At 58.4% G+C, this 23,053-nt stretch overlaps 1 protein-coding gene across 2 annotated transcripts in view; it reads right to left on the reverse strand.

The window, feature by feature from the left end:
* Positions 1-22,728, reverse strand: part of RPS6KA2 (ribosomal protein S6 kinase A2) — an 81,575-nt gene extending 58,847 nt beyond the window's left edge. The window contains exon 1 of one of the 2 annotated variants that reach the window (XM_081140980.1): positions 22,463-22,728. In XM_081140980.1, coding sequence (XP_080997106.1) covers positions 22,463-22,654 — 192 coding nt within the window. In that variant the 5' untranslated portion in view covers positions 22,655-22,728. Of the gene's footprint in view, positions 1-1,472; positions 1,683-22,462 lie in introns of those variants that run through there. The other variant, XM_081140981.1, reaches the window with a different exon arrangement.
* Between the last annotated feature and the right edge of the window lie 325 nt (positions 22,729-23,053).

The raw sequence follows: 23,053 nt of genomic DNA on the forward strand, positions 1-23,053 counted from the left end.
ATCACATTCTCTGTGGCACTTACACAGCCCAGCTCCCTCTGCTGAACCAGGTGCGCGGACCCTGCCCCGGGACAGCTGAGCCTCCCAGTCCACCCGGCATCTTCCTGAGGACCCTCGGAAAGGACAATAGGTGAAGGAGACAAGCAGCTGGACAATAGGCTTGGTACCTGAATGAATAAAAACCTGTCAGGCATGCAGGTAAATGCTGTTCTGAGCTGCTGTTTCTGTCAACTCCGGCTTTCTAAAGCGCCTGAGACCCAGGACAACGACTTGTCTCAATGAACCCCTGTCTAATCTCCGCCGGCGCGGGGTTTAAAGCAGACCCTCCTCCGTCATTTGATTTAATAAGTTGCGTTTGCTTGAAAAGACGTTTTACCGGCGGAAACGAGCCCCAGCCACAAAGATCCTTTCCAATACTTTAAATTCTGATTTAGCGATACCGCGACAGGAACTTTTTAAGCAAGTAATTCCAGGCTGCTTTTGTGTCTACCCCCAAGCTTCGCTTAAAGACCGTGATTGTCCCCGAGCCCCTGCCTGTATCTCAGATCATGGCAGCTCGAACAAAGAAACCCCGATGGAACAGGGGACATCGTTCCAACTACTCTGACTTCGTTGGAGACAGACAAGCCACAGCCTCCGTGGCTGCCAGCCGTGTGGCAGAGGCCAGGGCAATGCCGGAGGAAATCCCCGAGGTGTGTTATCCGCCCCCGGGGCCCCCACCCCAATGTCTCTTCTTCACTTGAACATATGTCACCATTTTGTCGTCTACAGATTCAACCATGCGACCGGGACACTGCATTGGAGAGAGTAAGCCTGGGTCGCTGGAATGGAAAACGCAGCAGAGAACCGTCCGCCGATGACTTTGGAAACCCGAAGATGACCCGCCGGGGGGCCGGAGGAAAGAAAGGCCGCGACTCCCCGGGGCCCTGGGTTCCGGGGGATCTGCGCCCCGAGCCGCAGGCTATTGCATCAGCGCTCGGGGCGGCCGAGTGGGTCCGGCTGCGCTCACACGCCCTTTTTTGTTCACCCCGCGCGGAGCCCAGCACGCCCGCCGCCCGCCCCGCGGACGCACCACGCGGCTCCGGGCTCCAAACCCGCCCGCAGCCGCGGCGGGGGTAGGGCGGGAGGTCCTGGACCCCGGGCCCCTGGGTGCCACCGGAGCAACGGCCAGCCCCTCCCCCAGGGCACCCGGGGGCACCCCGAATGCTGCCCAGAGCGCGGAACGGCACCGGTGAGAAATTCGTTAGGGGCAGAGTTGAGTCTCCACCGGGGCCCGAGGGCCGTCCCCGGGTCCACGTCCGCAGCAGTAACGCTGGGCTTTAAGGAAACGGGACCGGCTCTCCCGTAACTTTCGCTCCCTGGCAGCGCTGCGGGCACCGCGCATGTGACAGCGCGCAGGGCGGGAGGGCCCGGAGCCGCAGCCCCGCGGGGCGCGGCGGGACCCGGAGCCCGCCCGGGGCGCCCGCAGTTACCTCGAGCCGGCCGAGGCTGGAGCTCTTGGAGCGCGACTTCCTGCGCAGGTAGACGGAGAAGAACCTGCGCACCGTGAACTTCCTCATGCTCAGCTCCATCGCCCCGCGCCGCCGGGGGAGCCGCGGGGCCCGGGGACGCGCATCCCCGGGCGGGGTCAGGTCCGCGGGCGGGCGCGCGGGCCGGGGCGCGGCGGGCGGCCACCGCGCGGGGCGCAGGCTGCGGGCACAAAGGGCAGGCCGAGCCGGCCGGAGCGGCCGGGCGCCAGCGGTCCCTCCTCCAGCACCGCCGCCTCCAGCTGCGGCCGCGGGCGAGGACCAGCGGCGCCGCCCCGCCCGCCTCCGCCGCCGCCAATCAGCGCCCGCCGCCGGGGCGCTCCCTCCTCTCCATCCAGCCCCGTGGGGGACCGGCCCCGCGCGGCCCCGCCCCGTGCCCCGCCCCGTGCCACTACCACCAATCAGCGCCAGCCGCCACGCCCGGCCACACCCACCGCCTGGTCTCCTCCACTACAGCCAATCAGCGCCCGCCGCCGGGGCGCTCCCTCCTTTCCATCCAGCCCCGTGGGGGACCGGCCCCGCGCGGCCCCGCCTTCCGCCCCGCCCCGCGCCACTACCACCAATCAGCGCCCGCCGCCACGCCCGGCCACACCCACCGCCTGTTCTTCTCCACTACAGCCAGGCAGCGCGCACCGCCCCGCCGCCCCAGGCGCTCACTCCTCCCTCGTCCTCCTCCCCCCGCCCTCCGAGTAGTACTCGCTCGGCGCAGCCCCGCCCACCGCCCTCCCGCCAATCAGCGCCCGCCGAGGCGCATACCTAATGAGGCGGGCGGAGGGCCGCGGGGCTCAGCCGCGCCCGGGCTGCGCTGGGCTGGGCTGCGCTCCGCCCGCCTGCGGGGCGGTTTTCCTGGGTAAGGGGCGTCCCTACGGTTTCCATCCTGAAAAGGTGCGTTTCCACTCTTCGCCTTAACGCTCTGCGGTGCCGAACCAGACTTTAATTTCTGATGAGCCAACAGCTGTAGAAAATGGAACAGAGTCCGCGAGGGCACGTGCTCTCTGCACCTCCTCCGGCCCCACGACCCTCTCCCCGCGCCCCACAGCCCGGGCGCCCAGACCTGGGGTCCCCCCGCCACTCCCGGCGGGGAAAGGATCCCCACGTGGCCGGGCCGGGCCGCGTGCGGGGGAAAGCCGCCCCGGGCTGTGGTCGGAAACAAAGCACGTCCGTCCTCCGCCCTCCGACTCCTTATATAGAACCTCGCGGGCCGCGTGACCCGCGGGCCGCGGAGCCGGCTCCCAGGGGCCAGCTGCTGGCCGCGGGCGGCAGGGATTTGCCTTAAAGGGAAACAGGCTCCCCCCCCCCAAATGCTCGCGGGAGGGCGGAGGCAGCCCCAGATCTGCGGGCCGGGGTCCGAGCGCCCGTCTGGTCTGACCCTTGCGCGTGTCCACGTGCTGCGTGTGTGCAAGGCAGGGTCCAGCGGCCTTGTTAGCCTGCTGCCCCAGCCCCTGAAAAGCCCGGAGGCAGCGAGGCGGGGCCAAGCAGCCTGAAAATCCACGGTCACGCCATCCCCTGGGCAGAATCGAAAGCTGCATTAATACCCGTGACAGGCCATCGGTGCTCAGTGAGGAAGGGGGCAGGTGACCCCAATAAGAGCTGGCACGGTCAGGCTGCATGCAGGTCACAGGTGAGGTCAGACAGCTCCCGGGGTCTAATGGAGGCTGCAGGCTCCAGAGGCCAGCACAGAAACCAGTGTCCGGAGGCCGGGCCTGCCACTGCCTTGCCTGGTGAACTTGGGCTCGCTGGCCATTTTATGCTCCCACTGGGGATCTCTAAGGTGAAAACATGCCCGTCAGGCCCGGGCCCTGCTTCCCCGAGGGTTCTGCGGGAGGGGATTACTCCTACTCTGGGAACCAGCTCCTTACCACCCTGTGTTCACCCCGCCCCAGCCCCCGCCACACACACACCGCTCAGGCACCCCAGGCCTGAGCCAATGCAGACAGGTGGGGCTGTGCCACGTTGCCGTCTGGCAAAGGGAGCCGCTGACTGACGCTGGACACCGGCCGGCCACCAGCTCCAGGGCAAGGGAAGGACCATCTCCACCAAGCTTCTTGGTTGGGAGCGGGTACTACTCACGAGACAGAGATGGGTACCTTATGCCAACTGCCAGCTCAGGGCAAAAGCCTCGGGGGTGTGATGGGGCTGGAAAGGAAACATCTTACGGGACATTCACGACTCCCCTAAATTTGAGGGCATCAAAACTGTCCCATTGAACTTGAACAACCCAAAAGACCAGAAGAAAAGTTTTCATAATTTAACTGTGGAATTCATTTCATTGCCAGGACAAATCTGTTTCCTCTGTCTTTGTCCTGGTAAAACAGGTGTCTCAACATCCCTACAGCCACCCACCTACCACAGTGCATGTGCCTGCGCAAGGAAACCCTCCAGGCCACCACGTCTGCGGTGGGTGTCAGGGTCCACTTCCCCTGGGTCCAAATACCAGAGGACAGGTGAACTTCATTAAGGCTGGTGCCGAGGAGGGAGAGGGGAGCTTGGAGAGGAGACACGGAGCCCAGCAGACCGCTGGTTACCTCCAGTCGTCTCCGGTTTCTCTCTGACATACGCACAGCGTGTGGGACTGGGTTCCATGGCTACGTTCGTGTCTGGGAGAGCGCCGGGCTGGCTAACGCGCACTCCACTCAGGCCAACCAGTGATGGCGGATCACCTCCCAGCACCCAGACTGCGCTCGCATTAGGGATGCGGAACGATTACACGGCTGCTGACCTCCAGAGGTCCACAGGCATGCGGGTGTGGAGTGGGCAAACAGACACACAGGATGTGGCTCTCAAGAAATGCGAGGGAACGTGTAAGAAATGCTGCATGACCAGAAATAGATGAGAAGTCGGGCGGGGGTGGCATTTGGGGTGACTCCTGGGGTTAAGGGGACATTTCCCTGGCAGATAGAGCAGGTGGGGCCCCAGGCTGCAGAAAAACAGGGCGACTGAGAACTTGGACAAATAGGATTTCATGATTGATTAATGAAAATTAAAATTCTTACCACCAAGTCCCCAAGATACATGAGGCATAAAATTTCAAAATTTCAAGGACAAATAACTATGCCAATTAAAGGAGAGGCCAGAGCCTGTTCTCCAGGCCTGGGAGTCTCATTCTCTGTGAGAACACAGAATGTCCTAGACAGGGAAGGTGGGGGAACCTCTACTGCAAGCCCCCCCATGAAATCTGTTGTTTGCTGGGCACATGGCAGTGTAGGCCTGGCGTCTGGAGCACAGCGCAGGGATGAATACCGCTCAGGGAGGCACAGAGGGGCTCTTCTCTGAGTGACCTATACCCACAGGGCTGCTGTCGGAGGCGACATGACAGTTCCCTATGGGTCAGAGGTGGCCATGCGAGAGAGGGACCAGTCTGGAATCCCTGAGACCCTACCTGGAGCAGAAGCCCAGGGCACCAGGCCCAGGGCTGAGGGACGAATTCTAAGAAACCCCAAACCGAGGGGCCTCTGTCTTGAAATCCTGACCCCTAGGGCCTCGGAACATGGCCTAATTTGGATATAGGGTGGATGGAGGTGGAATTAGTTAAGGTGAGGTCATACTGGAGTAGGGTGGGCCCACTTCCAATATGACCAGTGTCCTAACCACAGACACAGCGAAGGCCAGGTGACCGCCGAGGCAGAGACTGGAGCGACGCAGCCACCAGCCAGAGAGCATTACAGCCACGCGGCAGCTAGGGGAGCCGAGGCAGGGTCCTCTACATGTCTCAGAGCAGCATGGCTCTGCCCACACCTGGATCTCAGACTTCTGGCCTCCAGAACTTGAGATGAAGCATCTCTGTTGTTTGAAGCCGTCACAGGAGACCCACCTTCTCATTCTGAGGGCTCCAGGGAAGCTTTGAGTCAATGATGGTCACCAAAGAGGCGCCTTATTAACAGAGCACTTGGTCTAACAGTCTAGAGGGAAACCCAGCGGTGAAGAGAAATGAGGGGCTGTTTGGGGCCAGTCACGCCTGTATATAAATTACAGAGGGGATTTAAACGGGAGGGAGTCAGCAGGAAAGAGGAAGCGGGTTAAAACTATAGCAGGAAGGATTTCTGGTTACTTAAAAAGGAAAAAAAAAAAAAAATCCCATCACGGGAAAGTCTCTCAGGCCCTGGAGTGGGTACAGAGGAGACTGTCAAGTCCCTGCCAGAATTTTTTTCTTTTTAGCAAGAAATATTCATCCTTTAAAAACATATTCCATAGACATCTACAGCCTTTCAGGCACAAAATGCTTATATCAGAGATGGGAACTCACTGCACACGTACAAGAAATGCTCAGGGAAGTAAACACAGTGGGGTGCAGGCCATGGCCCCTGTGCCTGGGGTCCACCTTCCCCTCTCCCCAGTCAGAGGGAGGAGGCGGGGAGGCACCAGTCTCGGCTACCCATAGGTTACTGTGTGGAGGGCGGTTTCCTGAGACACACACACGTGCTGGATAAACAAGGGGAAATCGTGATCTTTCGAAAGCATGGCTGATCCAATAGTAAGTGGGCGGGGAGTGAATTTAGGCCAAAAATGAGGCTAAGACGGTGTTCCCCAATGCTGCAAGCTGCATTTGTCCTGCAGTCTGTGTCAGTCCCTGTAACCAGGAGCCGAGGTTATAACAGGGTCAGGAGAAGGGGGAGACCTGGAGAAGGAGGGGCCTGCAGCGTGGGGTGAGGCCAGAGCCACCCTGAGGAGGTGAGGACCCTCCCAGGTGAGCCGGGACCAGGAGCTCCTGCCCTGTGGGCCTGGAGGGGACAAGGAAGGGACTCTTTCCTCCCGGATTCCTGCAGCTTCTGGCTGCCTTGTGAGGCCATCCCACTCCCAGGGCCAGCTGAACAACTCCGAGCCAAATTTACTTTCCCAAAGGGCCCAGACTGCAGCACCCCAAGGACCAGACAGAGGCAACTGTCCGACCTCTGAGACACGCCTTAAACCTGTCTCAAAGCTCGAATACAGAGCAAGCCTAAGGAACACGACTCAATCATAAATGTAAACACGCAAGGAAATAAGCTACCGTGAGCAGGGGTCGGCAGGCACAGCAAACTGCAGAATCAGACTCGTGAGGCCGCACAGGTTGACATTGTTGTACAAATAGTATAAAATGTTTGCTTAATGTTTTTAAAAATCAAAAGAGGGGAATGACCGCATTCCAAAGACATTAGAGATTACGAAACAATCAAGCAGGTTTGTAAACATAAGTAAAACTTTTAAAATTAAACTATAATAGTTTAAATCAAAAACGTGATAGATTAGATAGATGATAGATAGATAGATAGTTAGATAGATAGATAGATAGATAGATAGATAGATAGATGATAGATAGATAGATAGTTAGATAGATAGATAGATAGATAGATAGATAGATAGATAGATAGATAGATAGATGATAGATTAAACAGCAGTTTAGGTAAAGTCCAAGGAAGAGTTAATGAAGGAAATGTTTGATCTGCTGAAAATGGACAGAATGCAAACCAGAAAGTCAAACAGGAAGGAAGGAAGAAAGGCAGGTAAGAGGTGTGGGAGCTGGAGAGAGAGAAACCCAGCCTTGCCGAGCCTCAGAATGGGAGACACAACAGCGGAGAATTATTCAGAGTCCACAAAATACACCAATCCTCGTATTCTCAAAGGCCCCCGAATCTTAAGAATTAAATAAAAATAAATCCACACCTAAACATGTCATATTAATCCTGCAGAATGCCAAAAGCAGAACAAATCTCTCCAAAGCCACCAGAAGACAAGACAGATTTTCTACCCATGAATGTGAGACTGTCAGCTAACATCTCCCCCGGGAGCCACAGGAGGGACAAACAACATATGCAGCGAGCTAAGAGGAAGGGATTTCTCTACCTTGCGGAAGGTCTTTCAGAAACGAGAGCAAAAGAAAGACTCTTCCAGATACACCACCCAAGGACGTTCGCACCCAGTGACATGAACAGGTGACGCTAAGCGCTCACGGACGCACAAAAAGAAATAAGAGTATCGCACACTTTGTGGACCAATCAAGCTAAAAATCTGATTTTAAAAATAGCAATTGAAGCAGGAGGGTGATCATCGAATACAGCGATTTTCAACCTTTTTCATCTAATCGCACACACAAAATAATTACTAAAATTTTGCGGCACGCCAAGAAATATATGTTTTGCCAATCTGACAAAAATGTAGGTATAATTTTGATTCACTCACACTGAACGGCTATTGTTGTGTTGGCTGTTGTCATTTTTTAACTTGACAATCTAAAGGGAAAGAGGTCAGTGCCCTTGACTAAATAGTCCGGTGTTGCATATTTTAAAAATCCTCGTGGCTCACCAGTAGGTGCCTGCAAATCAAAGACGTGCTGCGTGAACAGGCAGGTGGGCCGGGCAGAGTGTGGAACGAAGGCCCACGTAGCAAAGTCAGGTCCCCTCCCCTTCCCATCTCTCACCTGGGCTAACTGAGGGGACAAGTCAGTGACCCTAAATAATACTTGTAGGCTTGCTAGGGACATATGACATGTACTATGTACAAAAAAAGAATTCTTTAGTAGGGAACGGGTGAGGATCCCCGTAGTCCATCCTGAAGTTCAACGCTGTGTACAGCCCCCATTTCCCAGCCAACGTGTGCCCCCTGCACCGTGCCTGCGCCTCGGTCCGTGACGTCACCGCTTCTAGCTATCCTGTGGTCATCCTTCCTTCCCGGGACAACTGGCCGGGGAGTCTGGCGACGGTTCAGGAAGTCTGAGACTCCAGTCCCGTCACCATTTGCCGGGATGCGAGTGCTGCAGCTAATCTCCCAATCTTTTCAGGGAGGGATTAGACATAAGCTGCAAACATGAAAGCATATTGCAAAAGCATTTTAGCTCGGAAGTATTTTAAGTAACAGCTTAAAAATATGAAAAACCAAAAAGAAATGGAAGTCTGAGAATTCTCCACTTCCACGTAGTAGTGACAGGACTAGTGTTGTGATTGGTGTCCCCCAATCTGTATTTATAACATTTCCTCCAACACCCGCATCTCGTCCGAGCTCCTCACCTTTGTCATGTCCCTGCCCATCTCCTGACCACTCAGCCATCAGACCCAGACGTGGGTGCCTGGCCCAGGGGGAACCTCTACCCTTCCCTCTCACCACCCCTTAGGCATCCCTTCCATCGCCAGGTCCCGTGGAGTTCACCTGGGCCATGTCTGCAGATTCACCTTCCCCTGCACAAGCTCCGCCCCAGGTCAAAGCTCCCCCAGCTGACCTCCTTCCTGTGATCTTATCCCACCCAGTCGGCACATCACGCACCGATTAGTGCCTCTGTACTGGGCGGCCCTCAACCTCTGTGCCACCAGGGCCAACTCCAACTCCAGCTGCCATTCAAAACACCCACAGCTATCCCCACCTGCCCTCCAGCTCACGTCTCCAGCCAGCTGGGCCAGACAGCTGCCAGTCACGTCCTGTCCTTGCTCTGCCCTGGCTCCCCTGCCCCACTCCCCTGGCTCTGCCTACAGGCCTTCTCTCCATCTTTGAAGGTAAAAATCAAATAGAGCCTTTTATTTGTGCATTCTCTTTTCCCAGTTAGAGAAAATTTTTGTCTGCAAAACCCTTGGTACTTTGTAGCTATTATATTGATGATCATATTTTTTAAAAACTTATCTTTATTGTTGAGATTATTACAGATGTCCCCTTTATTTGCCCCCAATGACCCCCCCTCCTCCCCACCCCCACCTCCTCCCCAGGCCTTCCCTGCCCTATTGTCTGTGTCCACGGGTTATACATTCGGGCATATGAGTTCTCTGGTTAGTCTCCTCCCGCCCTGCCACCCCCCCAGAATTGTCAGTCTGCTGCATGTGTCCATGTCTCTGGCTCTCTTCTGATGATCATATTTTAACTCTCATTCTAGTTACTTGTTTTTATCATCCTTCCCGTTAAATCACACACTGCTTATGGGCGGGGTTCCACCTCACTCGCCTACGCTTCCTGGCCAGCGTCTCCTGATACGCAGCAGGTGCTCAGCGACGGGCTGCGGAGCTGGACGGGATTTCAGACCCTGGGCTGAGCTCACGAGGATAACCAGGGCGTCGGGGGCTCCTCGCGCCTCACCAGGCACGGGAACCTGTGTGCTCAAGGGCGGGGGTGCACAGCGATTCCTAGGGGAGCGCACAGCGCCCGCCCGGCATGAACCGGCAGGACCGCAGGCTGCTCGGGGCCTGTTCTGCCAACTCTCCCAGTACAGGGCTCACCAGAGGCTTCAGGATTGGGGGTCAGATCTTACGCTGACAGGTAGAAGGTGCCATGAGGGTAGGGAGATGGCAGCCTTTAAATTACGCTTACTTAAAAAATCCTGTTGCCCTTCAGGAGACATTGGGCTCAAGGCTGAAGGGTTAGATGGGGTGACGTGACGGCTCTCAGTCCCAAAACCACAGAGGCTTGTCTGCCGCGAGGAAGATGCCCTCAGCACCGCGCTCTTGTGTCTTGTTCAGGATTATGCAGAATTTACTCCCCCAGCCCCCAGCTGCTCAGCAAGGTCCCCATCTACCTCTGTGGGATGGAGAGGCCTCCCCCAGGTTTCTATTCTGGGGTCCCCACAGGAATCTCATCACTGAACTCTCACTCATAGACTTGGAAACAGTGTGGCGTCCCCTCTGCATCAGGGGCTGGGACAGGGACAGGGACAGGGACAGGGACAGGGACAGGGACAGGGACAGGAGGGGCTCTGGCTGCCCAGAGGCATGGGGGTCGGGGAAGAGGGGTCAACGTTCATAGTCTCTTTTTACCGCCATCCCTTGAAAGTCAGAAAACGATCTTTCCAAGCCTGCGTCCTACATTCACTACAACGTGTCTCAGACACAGTCCGGCAGCATCTTTCTCCCTAATGTGGTGCGTAAAGGTAAACTGAGTCACACTCATGCGCTTGGGAGACATTCTACAAGCTCGGGAAAGCCAAGTGCTGGCTTCAAACTCACCCAGTTCCTCCCCCCACCATGTCCCCGTTGAAATCCTGAATGATTTCAACTCTCAGAGCAATTGCAGGAGGGTGCCCCAGAGGACCACAGGCAAGGCCGAGGGCGTGTCTGTCGGGACGGCTCAGCGGGACTTGGGTGGTGCACCAGCCGGGAGGCTCAGGTTGGTTTGGGTCTATACCTGGATGGCCCTTTTTTTGTTTGTTTCAGCACCTGTCATTATGACCCATGGACATCTCTGTGCAATGGTCCCCCGCCTGCCGGGACGCGTACTCGCTGTGACCACGTGACAGACTCTCACTCCAGAGCTGCGGACACCGTCCACCAAAAACGTGGGAGCTTTGCTCAGGATCCCAAGTTAGGTTAGAACCCAGGTCTCTGGGCTTCCCATTGAGGCTTTTTCTACTTTATCTCATAGTCCCATCTTTTTTGGGGGGGGGGGTGGAAAGCAGAACATATCTTTCACTTCTAATTGACCATCTGCAACCATTTGCACAACTCAGCAAGTACAGAAAAGTGTGGCATCGTGTGGGCAGCAATTCAGACTCTTTTATCTGCTTATGCAATTACCTCGATGCGCCCGTTACGTAAGTGTACCTGACAAACACGTTCCTGCAAACAGCGGAGCTGGAGGCTTGCAGTTCAGCAACCGCTTCGGTATTTCTAAAGTTTGCAAAAGATCTGTAATGTCCACAAGGCCACTGTCTCGCTTAGTTAAACATTTTATCAACAGTAGACAATTCTTCCCGGAAAGGAGAGGGGAACCCAAGGAAAGCTGTGGGAACTGTCATCTTAGGAGACAGAGAAAAATGTCCTCGACGCTCTTTACAAAGTATTGGTGGCAGGGATCAAACATGCCCCCAGTGACTAACCCGGCTTAGGATCCATTTAGATGACAGCAGCCCTTGCTCAGGATTCCCGAGCAGGACGTGTGCCTGGCTAGCGAGTGAGGGTTACGCAGCGACAGGTGTCCCCGCCACGGTGACCAGTCCCCGCCCTGAGTGCGGACCGTGTGCTCCGTGGGATGGCAGGGGCGGGACACGCAGCTCCCCAAGCATGTTTCGTGCCTGCCTCGCCCTCGCTGACCTCCACTGGTTCTTGCTACCAGGTTTTGGCAAACATTGATGCTAAAGGGATTTAAGGACGTCGGAGGATGTTAAATAGAGGCCACATGAGAATATTGTTCTTCACGCATCGCCGCTCCGTGAAAAGCAGGGGACTGGAGCCAGGGACCGTCTCAGGAGCACCTTCAGGTCACACGTGGCAAAGGCCATTTGGGGGGATCCGTCTTCTCATCTCCACCTGCTACCTTTAAAAAAAAATCTCACCAGGAACTTATTTCCATGGGCACTTTCATTCCAGTTTCCTTTCCCACTTCAAAAATTGTATTCAGTGCCTTCAGCTAACTTTCCTTGGGAAATTTACACCAACCGGTTTCCCGGGCGCGGTGGTCGAGATTGCTCAGCCCCGGAACGTCAGCGGGACCCTCCCTCCCCACCCGCTGCGTGGCCCACGTGCCAGCTGCGACGGCGCGCTCGGGGCAAAGAGGGGACGCGCCAGGAGCATGAACCCCATTGCCGCCTGACAGGGGATCGAATAGCCAAGTACCACGAACGAAGGCCTCCCAGTGCTGCCCGGAAAAGGGTTTGAAGGACCCGCCCCTGGTCCCTTCCGGGCTCCACACGCTTCCCCGGCAAGTGGGCTCCCTGCTTCACGCCACTCGTCCACCCTCCTTCCCGCCCGCTGCAGGCGACGGCAAAGCAACTTAACTCTCCAAGGCTTTCTGTGGCTCTTACGCGGGGACCACAGAGTCATCTGCTGACGGGGGACAGATGTCCCAAGCGAAGCACTAATGAGGCAGGAAGAAAACAAGTCAAATATGCTAAATGTATTAAGACAGAAAGTCCCATTTCCCAATATCAGCCTATCAATTAAAAACCAAAATGAAAATTATGGAGGGTCGCTCGTTACGTCTTTCATTTAAACACAAGCTGACACAACTAACTGCACGAGGACTCTCCCCAGCTGTCCCCACGGCCTCGGCTCTGGAAGGACTCCCAGGGACCGAGGCATCACAGAGGGTGCGCCATCCGCAGGGAGCCCGCACTCGCCATGGTGCTCGTGCACAGGGGACAGGGCTGAAGTCACTCAGAGGGATGGACTGTGTCATCTTCATCACTGTCCTGGAAAGAAAGCGTGTGCTTCCAAATATTGTTTTTTTCTTCCCTAAACGGGCTGTAACCACACATACACATTTTATTAAAGGTCTACACTGAGCAGGTGTGGCCCGTTGTTAATTCCAGGGCTCAGGCGTAAGCAGAAGGAGTGGCCCAGGGCCGCTGGTCCCCAAAGGCGGTGGTGGGAGCACATGGGGGGGTGTCCACTTGGAGTCCGAGAGCTCCGGCCCACGTCCATCTGCCCTCTGGCACCAGCACCAAGCATGTGGGCAGGGACAGCGTCCCCTGGAGCACAGGCCCTGAGTAGGAGAATGGGGGAGGCCGGCTCTTATCTTACGGGTGAGCGACAGGAATCGAAGGGAATCAGGGATAGTCAGGAATTACTTCTGTGGAGCGGAAGGCACCGGCTGTGTGAGGCGTTAGTAGTCGCCATCAGGAGAACTGAGGAATTTCAAACTCGTGCTAATTTCTTTCCAGAGCTAATAGCAGGCAGTGGTTTCATACGTCAGGTGGAGACAGGCCGTTTGTTAAAAGGAGAGAATCTTACTTGTGTAAACAGCACTACGGTTTTGGTTTGTTCTCTTACAACGCGTGTGCGTCCGCCTGCAGCTCACACACTGTGTGCGCGTGTGAGAGAGAGCGAGTTTGCAGGCTGGCACTCCAACTACTGAACCACACCGGCCCGGCCCGAGTATTTCTTTATTTCTCACTATTTGATACCTTAAAATCCAAAACAGTCTTAGAATTTATTACATCACATTTTTAATAGAAGAATTTATTACCAAATTTGGTATCTGTACTTGAAATAGCGACTGTTTTTTTCTTTCTTTTTTTAAGAAAGGAGGAGAGTGGGCATGTGGGCCATGCTGAAACAGTTATTGGTTTACGGGGCTCTCAAGGAGGGAAGGTCCGTGCCCAGCCTAACAAGCACCCACCTACGTTCTGCTCGGAAGAATCGGCCCTAAGCAAGACCAGCCTGTAGTCCCATGACTGTCGTGGGGCAGACTCTCCAGGGCAAGTGTCCAGAGAAGTGGCCTAATGATGCTAGCGGGGGGGGGGGTGTCATCTGGCCCACACACTGTGGGTTCATCCACAGAGCACTTGAGGTGTGCACTGGTCAGAGCGCCTCTAGGGTGGTGTCAGAGTACAAAGAATTCACTGAGCCAAAGGGTGTTTATAAAGCCCTTTGTGACAGGCGCTGAGCTTCCCCAGTGTGTCTGCACCCCCCTTTCCCAAACCCCAGCAAGGCTTACGGCCCCGGGTGCTCAGGCCCAGCCCCGGGAGCAGAGTCATCCACACAAAGCACTCAGGAGGGACCACGGTGCAGAAATCCGAGAGCAAACGCAAGTCTCTGAGGATCCTGTTTCCCTGGGAGACTGGAGAGCTGGCCCAGCCTCACTCAGAAAGGATCAGGGACGCGCAGCAAGAGGCTAAAATCGCCTGGCTGGCCGGAGGCAGAGCCCTGACCCAAACCCAGGGGAGACGAGAAGCCCCTGCCACAGAATGTACCCAGAGCCTTGTTTAGGGGGGAATCTGGTTCTCCTGTCCCCGTGTCCCCAAGAGGGAAGCTGAGGGGGGGGGGCAGCAGCCGCAGCAGAGAGAGGACCTGGTCAGAGCAGAGCCCACCCTGCCGCCTGCCCCTCGGCGGCACATTCAGGTAAACAGTTCATGTCACGATGTGAACCTGGTGACACATGACAACTGAAATCAAAGTGGGAAGCATACAGGGCTCTCTGTCCACCTCGCCTTCCCTGGGCCCCGATCTGAAAAGAGCGGCAATCAGTGATCCCAGAATAGAAACGCTATTGGAAGGCAATGTTCTTGCCACCGATTGATCCAGAAATGATGGAAGAAAGAGGCTGAGCTCTTGTCAGACGCCCAGGTCACCTCGGTGACCTCTGTGCACCCGGCCCCAGGTCATCCTGTGTGGCAGGCAGAGGGGACGTCACCCGGCGTCTTCCCAGGGGAGCAGAAGAGCTCCCTTTAAAGCGCCGATGGTCTCTAAGCCCGTCCACCTTCCTGCAAATGTCAGGAACAGCGTCCGCTTCGTTACGTGGTCGGCCAGGCGGCTGGACCCTGACACCTGTCTGCTCTGCGGAAAGGCAGGAAAGCAGTTTTAAAAGCCAGTGTGTTTGTGTTTGTTTGTGAAACAGGAGGATCCTTTCTGCAGAGGAGGGTGCAGGTGGCCAACAGGCACGTGGGAGATGCCCACAGCCACTGAGGCTGGGGAGACGCGGGTCGAAGCTGCCGTGAGACCCCCGTTGGGTGGGACTGGAAACCGGCGGGGCTGCTGGGAAAACAGTGCAGCCGGTGCTCAGCGAGTGAAGCCCGGGACCACCCGGGTTCAGCGACCCCCCTCCTGGCCTGCACCCCGAGGAGCTGAAAGCACAGCGTCAAAGGGGCACCTGCTCACCTACGTCCACAGGAGCCTCGGTCGGCCTAGTAGCCAAATGAGTGGGGGAAACAAGCCTGTCTGTCCCCGGGATGGACTGTACTTGGTCTTAAGAAGGAAGGAAATTCTGACACGGCTACACCACGGGTGAACCCTGAGGACACTGTGCCGAGAGAGGAATTCGTCGGTCACAAAAGCACAGACACTGTGATTTTCACTCCGAAACCACCCAAACTCAGAGAGGGAAGAAGTCAGCCGATAATACTCATCGGTCAGCTTAACACCAGGTAATAAGCAAAATTAACCAGCTAACCACAGACGCCAGGTCCTGTTATTTCCTGGGTTCTCCGTGTGAGCGCCAAGCTCTTAGTCACCCCCCTGTCCACGGGGGAGGTGTCCCAAGTGCCCCAGTGGACGCCTGAAACCGTGGATAGTACCAAACTCTATAAATACTAGTTTTTCTTACACATACATAACTTTTCACTTAAAGGAAGCGTTTTTAGGCTTCTTCCCGACGCATCCTAATCGCCAGCATCCCCACCCTGGCGCTTCGGGGCCATTATGAAGTGAAGTCGGGCGACCTGAGCACCAGCACCACGGTCCTGCGACGGTTCATCTGGTCACCGAGACGGCTGCTGAGTGGCCGAGGGCCGTGGAGGGTCCCTGGAGACGCCGGACAAAGGATGACTCACATCCTGGGTGGGACCGAGCAGGAGGACAAGAGGTGGCATCGCACCGCTCAGAATGGCGCACGGCCCGAAGCTCACGAATTGTTTATCTCTGGAGTTTTCCCTTTAATTCTCTCAGACCTTGGTTCACCGCCGGTGACTGAAACCATGGAAAGCAAAACCGCAAGTAAGGGGGAGCCACTGTCATGGGCAGAAATGCCTCAGACTGTCCCCTTGGTTCTGTGAGTGCAAAGGGGTCAGGCGATCCCCACTCCGTCTGCAGGGACAATTCCAACCGGATATTTCCAAATCTTTTCCTTGATTTCAGTTCAGAATAATAAAATCAAAATTGTTGACTCCTTTGAAAGACCTGTTGTGATTCTGACTGTAGCGGTTGTTTTGGGGAGAAACCGGACTCCCTTGACCGGGCGCCAGGAGATTTCTCAGAGGGCGACGGCTGGCCGGACAGCAGAGGGTCAGAGGGGACAAGGCCCCCTCAGTCCCGGGCAGCCCGGAGGGGAAATCCTTGCCTCTCAGGGGGGAAGCCTTGCTGGTGAGAGGGAGACGCTCACCTAGAGCCGCCCTTGCAGGAGCGCCCACATTCCCTGCGCCCCCGCCCTGAGCACGGTTTCAAAGGGGCCAGAGCGGGAGCCGGGCAGGACTGCCCCGTTGGGCCCCCAAGCCTCGGTCCTGTCTTCCCAGCTGTCCTCTCCCCGACCCCCCGTCTGCCTGTCCAACGTTATTCATACACTTATCGTAAAGGTCAGTGCTGACCGCAGTGACCGCAGCGGGTCCCTTGGGCCTGGGCACCTGTGTGCCTGTGGGCACCTGTGCCCCTTCTCTGCACCCCACATTCTCAGCCCTCCACATCCACGAAGGCTGCTCTTAGGGGCTGAGAGTCTGCACGGAGCTGGGACCCTGGGAAGGGCCGTGGAAACAGTCCTGGGCCAGAGCAGCCGCATCACTCAGTTTACACCCAATGAAATGGGTGGGGAGAGGGTGCTCGGCCGGGCAGGCGGCTCTGTCTCGGGCAGGGCCCCTGCTGGCTCCGAAGGCACAGGGGCGGCAGGAAAGGGATTGCACACCCGACACCAAGCTTGCGCTGGACGCCCCGAGGTGGCCACTTTCCTTATCATTTGTGGCTAAAAAGCACCTCGAATGGCGACCCAGGCCTAACGTGTAGGCCCATGGGGTGCGTGTGTGGGGCGCGGCTGTCCCGTGAGGGGGCCGCAGGGCCTGAGGAGCTGCCCCTGGGGCAGGGAGCCGGGCAACGTCCTCCCTCCTTTCTGACCGGCACCGTGGGCAGCAGCCCCGCCGCCCTGCAGAGCTGGGACAGGAAACGCCGAGTCCCTCACCAACACAATCGTCACAGCGTCCATGTCAATAAATAGATTGTTTTTAAAAGGAAAGCTACATAATGCGTTCAGGAAGTTATTTATGGGGCAGGAAGGCTCTTATTTGAAAAGCTCCTATTTGAAAAGCTCTGACTTCGACTGGGGACAATGGTGCTTTGAACAGGGCAGGTGGCTGCTGTGGAGGGGCCTGGGAGGGGACAGCGGGCGGGCGAGGTAAACGGGCACCTCTGCGGGTCTTGGGGGGGGAGGCTGGTAGGGCGCCAACCCGCCTGACACCACCCGCGTCTCAGGGGACAGCGGGCACCCAGAATGAGGCTGCCGTCCCTGCAGGGAGGCCGGGTGGGGAGGGCCCGGGGAGAGGAAGCACACAGTAGGAAGTCCGGGAGCTTGCACAGTGTGACTCGGGAGTCACAAATCCTACCCGAAAGGGGCGGGAGGGGACCGGGAACAAGCGCTGGGATTGCCGAGCGTTTCTTTGTTAATCTTGTGTTTCTACAAAACGCTCCTGACACTCATGCAGATTCGTGGGAAGTGACCGTCGGTGAACAAACACGTCGGGCCTGAGGCTCCAGATCCCTCCGTCCTCCGTCCGTGGCCACCGTGTGGGCTCTGCGCCCGGCCCCTCCCGGCCCGCTGAGAGGCACCCAGGGCACTGTCACCAGGTCCACTTACAGCCGCTTGGCAACGAGCAGAAATGTGAAACAATCGCCCCCACTGGGTTCCGAGGAGAGCAAGGGGCAGAGGAGGCCTCTGGGCTGGCCCCGGAGGGAGCCCACACCCGGGCGGGCGGAGGGGGGCCTGGCGGACAGGAGCTGCGGACAGACGGGACGGACTTCGGCTGGAATCACAATTTCGTTTGGGGTCCAGGAAATGTCCCAGGTGAGCGACTCGACCCAAATCCTGTGTGACAGGCAGGCTTGGGGACATGCCTTATACGTCACCAGGCTCACAGCAGCCTTACACTTGCCTCATGTCTCAGTTTCCCCTTCTGTAAAACGGGGTGGTAACCGAGTGGCCTGCCAGGAATCCTGAGGTTAAGCGAGTTCTTCTGAGACACGCACTGAGGGTGGCGGCTCCGGGTGGTGTGGCCCCTGTCAAACGGGCGTCAGAATCTCGGATCTCTGAGGAACCCAGGGCTCCACCCAGATTTAAACCTGCCGTCCAGGGGCCTCACCGGCTTTCTAACAGCGCAGCTGGTGCTTAGGGAGACCCGGGGTGAGAACATATTTGTCACAGCTGCTGTGAGGGACCGAGGGTCGGAACTGAGAGGTTGGGAGGCAAGGAACCAGCCCAGGGGACAGGCCCCGGGAGCTGGAGTGTGGGTCAGCCCCGCGTGCTCACAGACATCAGCACACGGACTCACACGGACTCACGCATGCACACACGGGCACACACCCGAGCTCCCAGGGTGTCATGACCGGGAAGAGAGCCTGGACGTAACCCCGGTCAGCAGGTGTGGACTCGTGGGGCAGAGGGAACACCTCCAAGACGGAAGGAAGACAGAAGTGACCGAGGCCTCGGGAGCTGACGGGGAGTGTCCCTGAGGCGTGACTTGTGCAGCCAGGCCTCCCCAGCGTGGGACCAGCCACAGCGCTGGGGGCCCCGCCAGCACACGCCCCTCGCATGGCAGACCGGGGTCGGGACACGCCGGCCCCTCAGACGCTGTCCTGGTGCCACAGCCCCTCCAGCTCCAGGGCCTCCCCTCCTCCCGCCCCCAGGGAGCGCTCGTCCCAGAGGGCGGCTGCTGTCCTTGGGCTACAGAGCGTGTCCCAAGTGCCTGGCGCCCAAACAGGACAAAAGGTCAGAGTTTCCTGACTGTGACTCACAGTGGGCACCTTGCAGGGCTGGGTCCCCGCGTCCGGCTCGGCTCCTGTGAGAAATGGGTCCTCACGCCCGCGGGCCCCGGGCTCATCCGTTTCCAAGAGACACAGTGGCCTGACTGGGCCTCCCCCGCGGCTGCTTTTAACCTCAGCTGGTTCCTTCAAACGCCTCCCATTTCACGAGGAGGGTCTGTCCCTCTGCCCCCCAGGCGTCCTCAGCATGGACACAAGTGCTTCAGCTGCGTAAAGACGCATCACTTCCCCAGCGGCAGGTGGAAGTGGCAGCCTGAGCGCCCAGGCCCCGCACCCCAAGGACCCTCTGGACCGTCTTCCTCTCAGTCCTGTGGCACTGGGGCCCCAGCCCCCTCTGTGCTTGCCAGGCCGCGGCTGTGACGACGTCACTCCAGGTATCAGCTCAGGTCCCCGACCCCGTGAGCCTCACGCCTCCACGAGAACCCACCGATTCTTAGCTTCTGTAGGAGGACTGGTCTCCCTTCCCCCACACGGAATCCACGGGAGAGAAACTCAAGCCTGGTGCCCGAGAGTGAGAACAGAGATCTCGACATGCCCCCGAACCATTCGCAGGGAAATCCTGACGACAGCCCTCCCAGTGTGCCTGCCATGGGCATCTCGCGGGAAGGGGCACAGACAGGCACACAGCGTGGAAACCACGCATCCCAACCCCAACGAGCAAACAGAGGCCCCGAGGAGAGAGGTGGGAGCACCGAGCGGGTCGGTGCCAAGGGTGAGAATCCCGTCGTGTCCTGGGACCGGGTCTGCCAGCTGCCCCCTCAGAGCGGTGAGACTCCCGGCCCAGCCGAGGGACCCGGGACGGGGTGGGTGACTGAGTGCACCTCTAAGGTACCCGGTAGAAGTCTGTGCACTGAAATAAACTCCCCCCAGTCTACAGGCAAATAAAGGTCTTGCCGCCTCTGGACAAGACCATAGCCTGTGGCTTGGGGAGCCCGTGGGGCAGCCGCGGCACCTTCTGCTTGTGAGGCTGGGCCCGGCGTCCGGACCGGTGGCTGGGACAGCATCGGCCACCTGCTCTGCGGAGGGCACCCATCAGTCTGTCCTCAGGCCCCAGGCTAACGGACAGGGAGGGGGGCAGATCCACCAGCCTCACCGAGGCCCTGAGGTGGCCGCTGGAGCCCAGGAGCCCTGGCCACGTCCCTCCCCAGGGAGAGGCAGTGTGGGGCGGGGCTCGGGGGCCCTGGGGGTGGCCTAGAGGGACACGTCCACGTGAGGACGGGGGAAAGACGGCAAAGACCAGAGGCTGCAGATCTGCAACGTGGACGTGGCAGCCCCAGGTCACATCCTGCACTCGGCCACGCTCAATGCTCAGGCCCTGGGTCATCAGCTCTGCTGCTGGGGCTGCAGAGGCCTCTCTCCCACGGCTCTCACGTAAGTCCCCTTTCCCGGGACAGTGCACGGGGTCCTTCTATCCAGAGGGGCCCATGGGAGCCGAGACCATCTTTCCACGTCACAGACTCTATTCCCAGGCACAGAGCATCCTCTGCCCAGAGCTGACGCAGACACGCAGACACGCAGACACGCCACCCCAGAGGCCAGGCAGGGTGGGCCTCTGCTGCCGCAGTTCCTCTGACCTCCCAGCACCGTCCCACCTGACCACCCGGCTCGGCCGTTTCCAGACACACGGCCAGATGCGTCAGGTTGGTCCCCGAGCCCTGGCTGTCCTCGCCTGTAGACGGGACACGAGTCACGCAGGGGGCAGGGCTGCCTGGGGGCCTGGCTCGCCCGCTTCCCCACCACTGTCTGAGTAACTAAGCAGGGCGTTCACGGAGAAACCCTCCTTCCCTCATCCACAAAATGGGCGGAAGCTTCCTATTTAGCAAACACCGTGGTAGGTCCTAGAAGCTATTTGTTTCAGACTAAATGGCCATTTGTGTACATCGAACACTGTAGACTGGCCTTGGAGATGCAGGCCTGTGCTTCTCAGTTTTGTTTTTTAAGTCTCACCTGAGGATATTCTTTCAGTGCTTTTCGGGGGGCGGGGGAGAAACATCGATGTGAGAGAACCATCACCTGGCAGCCTCCCGCACGCACCCTGACCGGGGGGATCGAGCCTGCACCCGAGGTACGTGCCCTTGGCCGGAATTGAACCTGGGACCCTTCAGTCCGCAGCCGACATCTAACCACTGAGCCCGCCGGCCAGGGCTGTGCTCCTCGATCGTAAAGGCGACCTCTGAATGGCCCCCCACGGGCGGGCGTGTGTGAGTTTGCGGCTCGGCTCACACGTCTCCGCTGCGGTGCTTTACAAGGAGCACCCACTGGGTGAGAACACTGGCCAAGCGGCCGGGTGGCCTGGTCACACCGTGAGCAGTGCCTGCGACACCAGGAGCGCGCAGCTGCGGGATGTCTCCTTGAAGGCTTTGAACAGGGAGTCGTGGAAGTAAAAATGACAGAACCCCAGGCTCCAGCTTCAGGCCTTGGCCGTCCATTTCGGGAAGCCGGGGGGCTTGTGACGCTGTGTTTCTTCCCTCGTGTGTGGCCGTGACCCATGACGTCGTGGACACTATGAGAAGGGAACCGGCCTCAGACCCGTCCTCACGGCCAGGCCGGTGGGGCCCCCTCAGCCGCCCTCCCCTCCTCACCCCCGTGCCCGCCTGGCCTTCCCGGCCTGCGACCCGCTCGCCGCAACAGCCTCCAAAAGGCTCCCTGGTTTCAGTTTCTCCCTCGTAATCCGGCGCGAGACCTGCCAGGCGGACCTTCCCAAAATAGCTCCGCTCCGTGTCGCCCGCAGTGGTCAGGAGGAGACCAAGTCCTGGGACAGCTAGAAGGGCACGCCCCGGGCCGCAGGCCCCCCGCGGCCGGTCAGGCGCTCGGGGAAGGCCGCTGACCAGGGAGATCCCCCTGTATCGGGATCAGCAGCAGGACGGGGCATCCTGTCTGGGGGGAAAGACTACGAACTGCGAAGATGCAGAGACTGGACGGCGCCGAAGACCCAGAGAGCTGGGCGTCCGGGCCCTTGTGACAAAGTCCCGGAGGCGGCGCCTGGAGCAGGACCCCCCCCCGCTGACCGTCACCCCCCCCCCGCACCTGCTCTCCCGGGGAAGGACCAAGGGGTGGCAGAGGAGACTATGGGGTAAAACAAGGGGAGAAAAGCAAAAGAAACATGAGGGGAAGTGTAAGGAAAAATAAAAGGAGTGAATGCAGCCGACCCCCCCCCCCCCCCCCGGGCTTCGAGCTCTGGATAAACCACCACCAGCCTCACGGAAGCGACGCCACGGGGAAGCCACGGCCGGCACCCACCCCGGGCCGGCGCCCCCGCAGGCACGGCCCTCGGCAGACTCAAGAGCAGGGCGTCGTCGCAGACAGAGGAGGGACCCACGCGAGCGGGACGCTCTGCAAGCCGAAATTTAGAGAAAACCGGAACACAGGGCCCACGTGTCTGTACCTAAACAAAGTGAGAGAGTGGCTGTAAAAATCACACCCTAAGTTTCATGTTCAGTGAAGCAGTGAGAGGTGAGGCAAAGGTTACAAACGTCACGCTTGGTTTTGAAAAAATAGCTCCCGAACCGACTTCCAAACAGGATCGGGGGCCACCTTTAAAAGAAAAACACAGCACCGCCCGCTCCAAAGTGCGCTCGGGCAGGGAAACGGGGTACTTACTAGCAGCGCCCCGTAGAATCTGGAGAAGGCTCGGCGGACGCGAGAGAGCATAGCGCCCGGTCGGCGAGGACGGTGGCGGTGGCCGGGCAGCCGGGCAGCCCTCCTGCTCAGGCATCGGGCTCGCGCCCCACGTGGCCCCAGCAGCCGCAGGTGGCGCCTGCACACGCTCGGCTGACTCTCGGGAGGCACCATCCCGAGGCGGGCGGAGGGCAACGCTCCCTTTCCTTCAGCAAGGGAAAGTCAGAGCCACTTTTAGTAACTGACTCGAGCCATCACCTCGGGGTCATTCGCTTAATATAGGGACTGCTCTTCCCATTGGGTGGCCAGTTAGCCAGGTCGGCCACCTGTTCTGGTGCAAGCCGCCCGTCTTGAGCGAAGCCCAAATCCGAGGGAGCCACTAGCGTGCAGCCGGCGGTGGCTCTGGCCACGGGATGACACCCGAGGCCACTGCTGCCCAGCCCAGGTGTCCTGTTCCTTCCACGCGCCCCGGGGAGACTGCAAGCAGGTCACTGGGAAAGGGACTCCGCTTCTCGTTGTTAATATTGTTTTGATGCTTCCCCCCCGCCCCCGGAGACTCTATTTTTGTCATTT

The sequence above is a fragment of the Miniopterus schreibersii genome (genome assembly GCF_964146895.1).
Source record: "Miniopterus schreibersii genome assembly, chromosome: 6".
Lineage (NCBI taxonomy): Eukaryota > Metazoa > Chordata > Mammalia > Chiroptera > Miniopteridae > Miniopterus > Miniopterus schreibersii.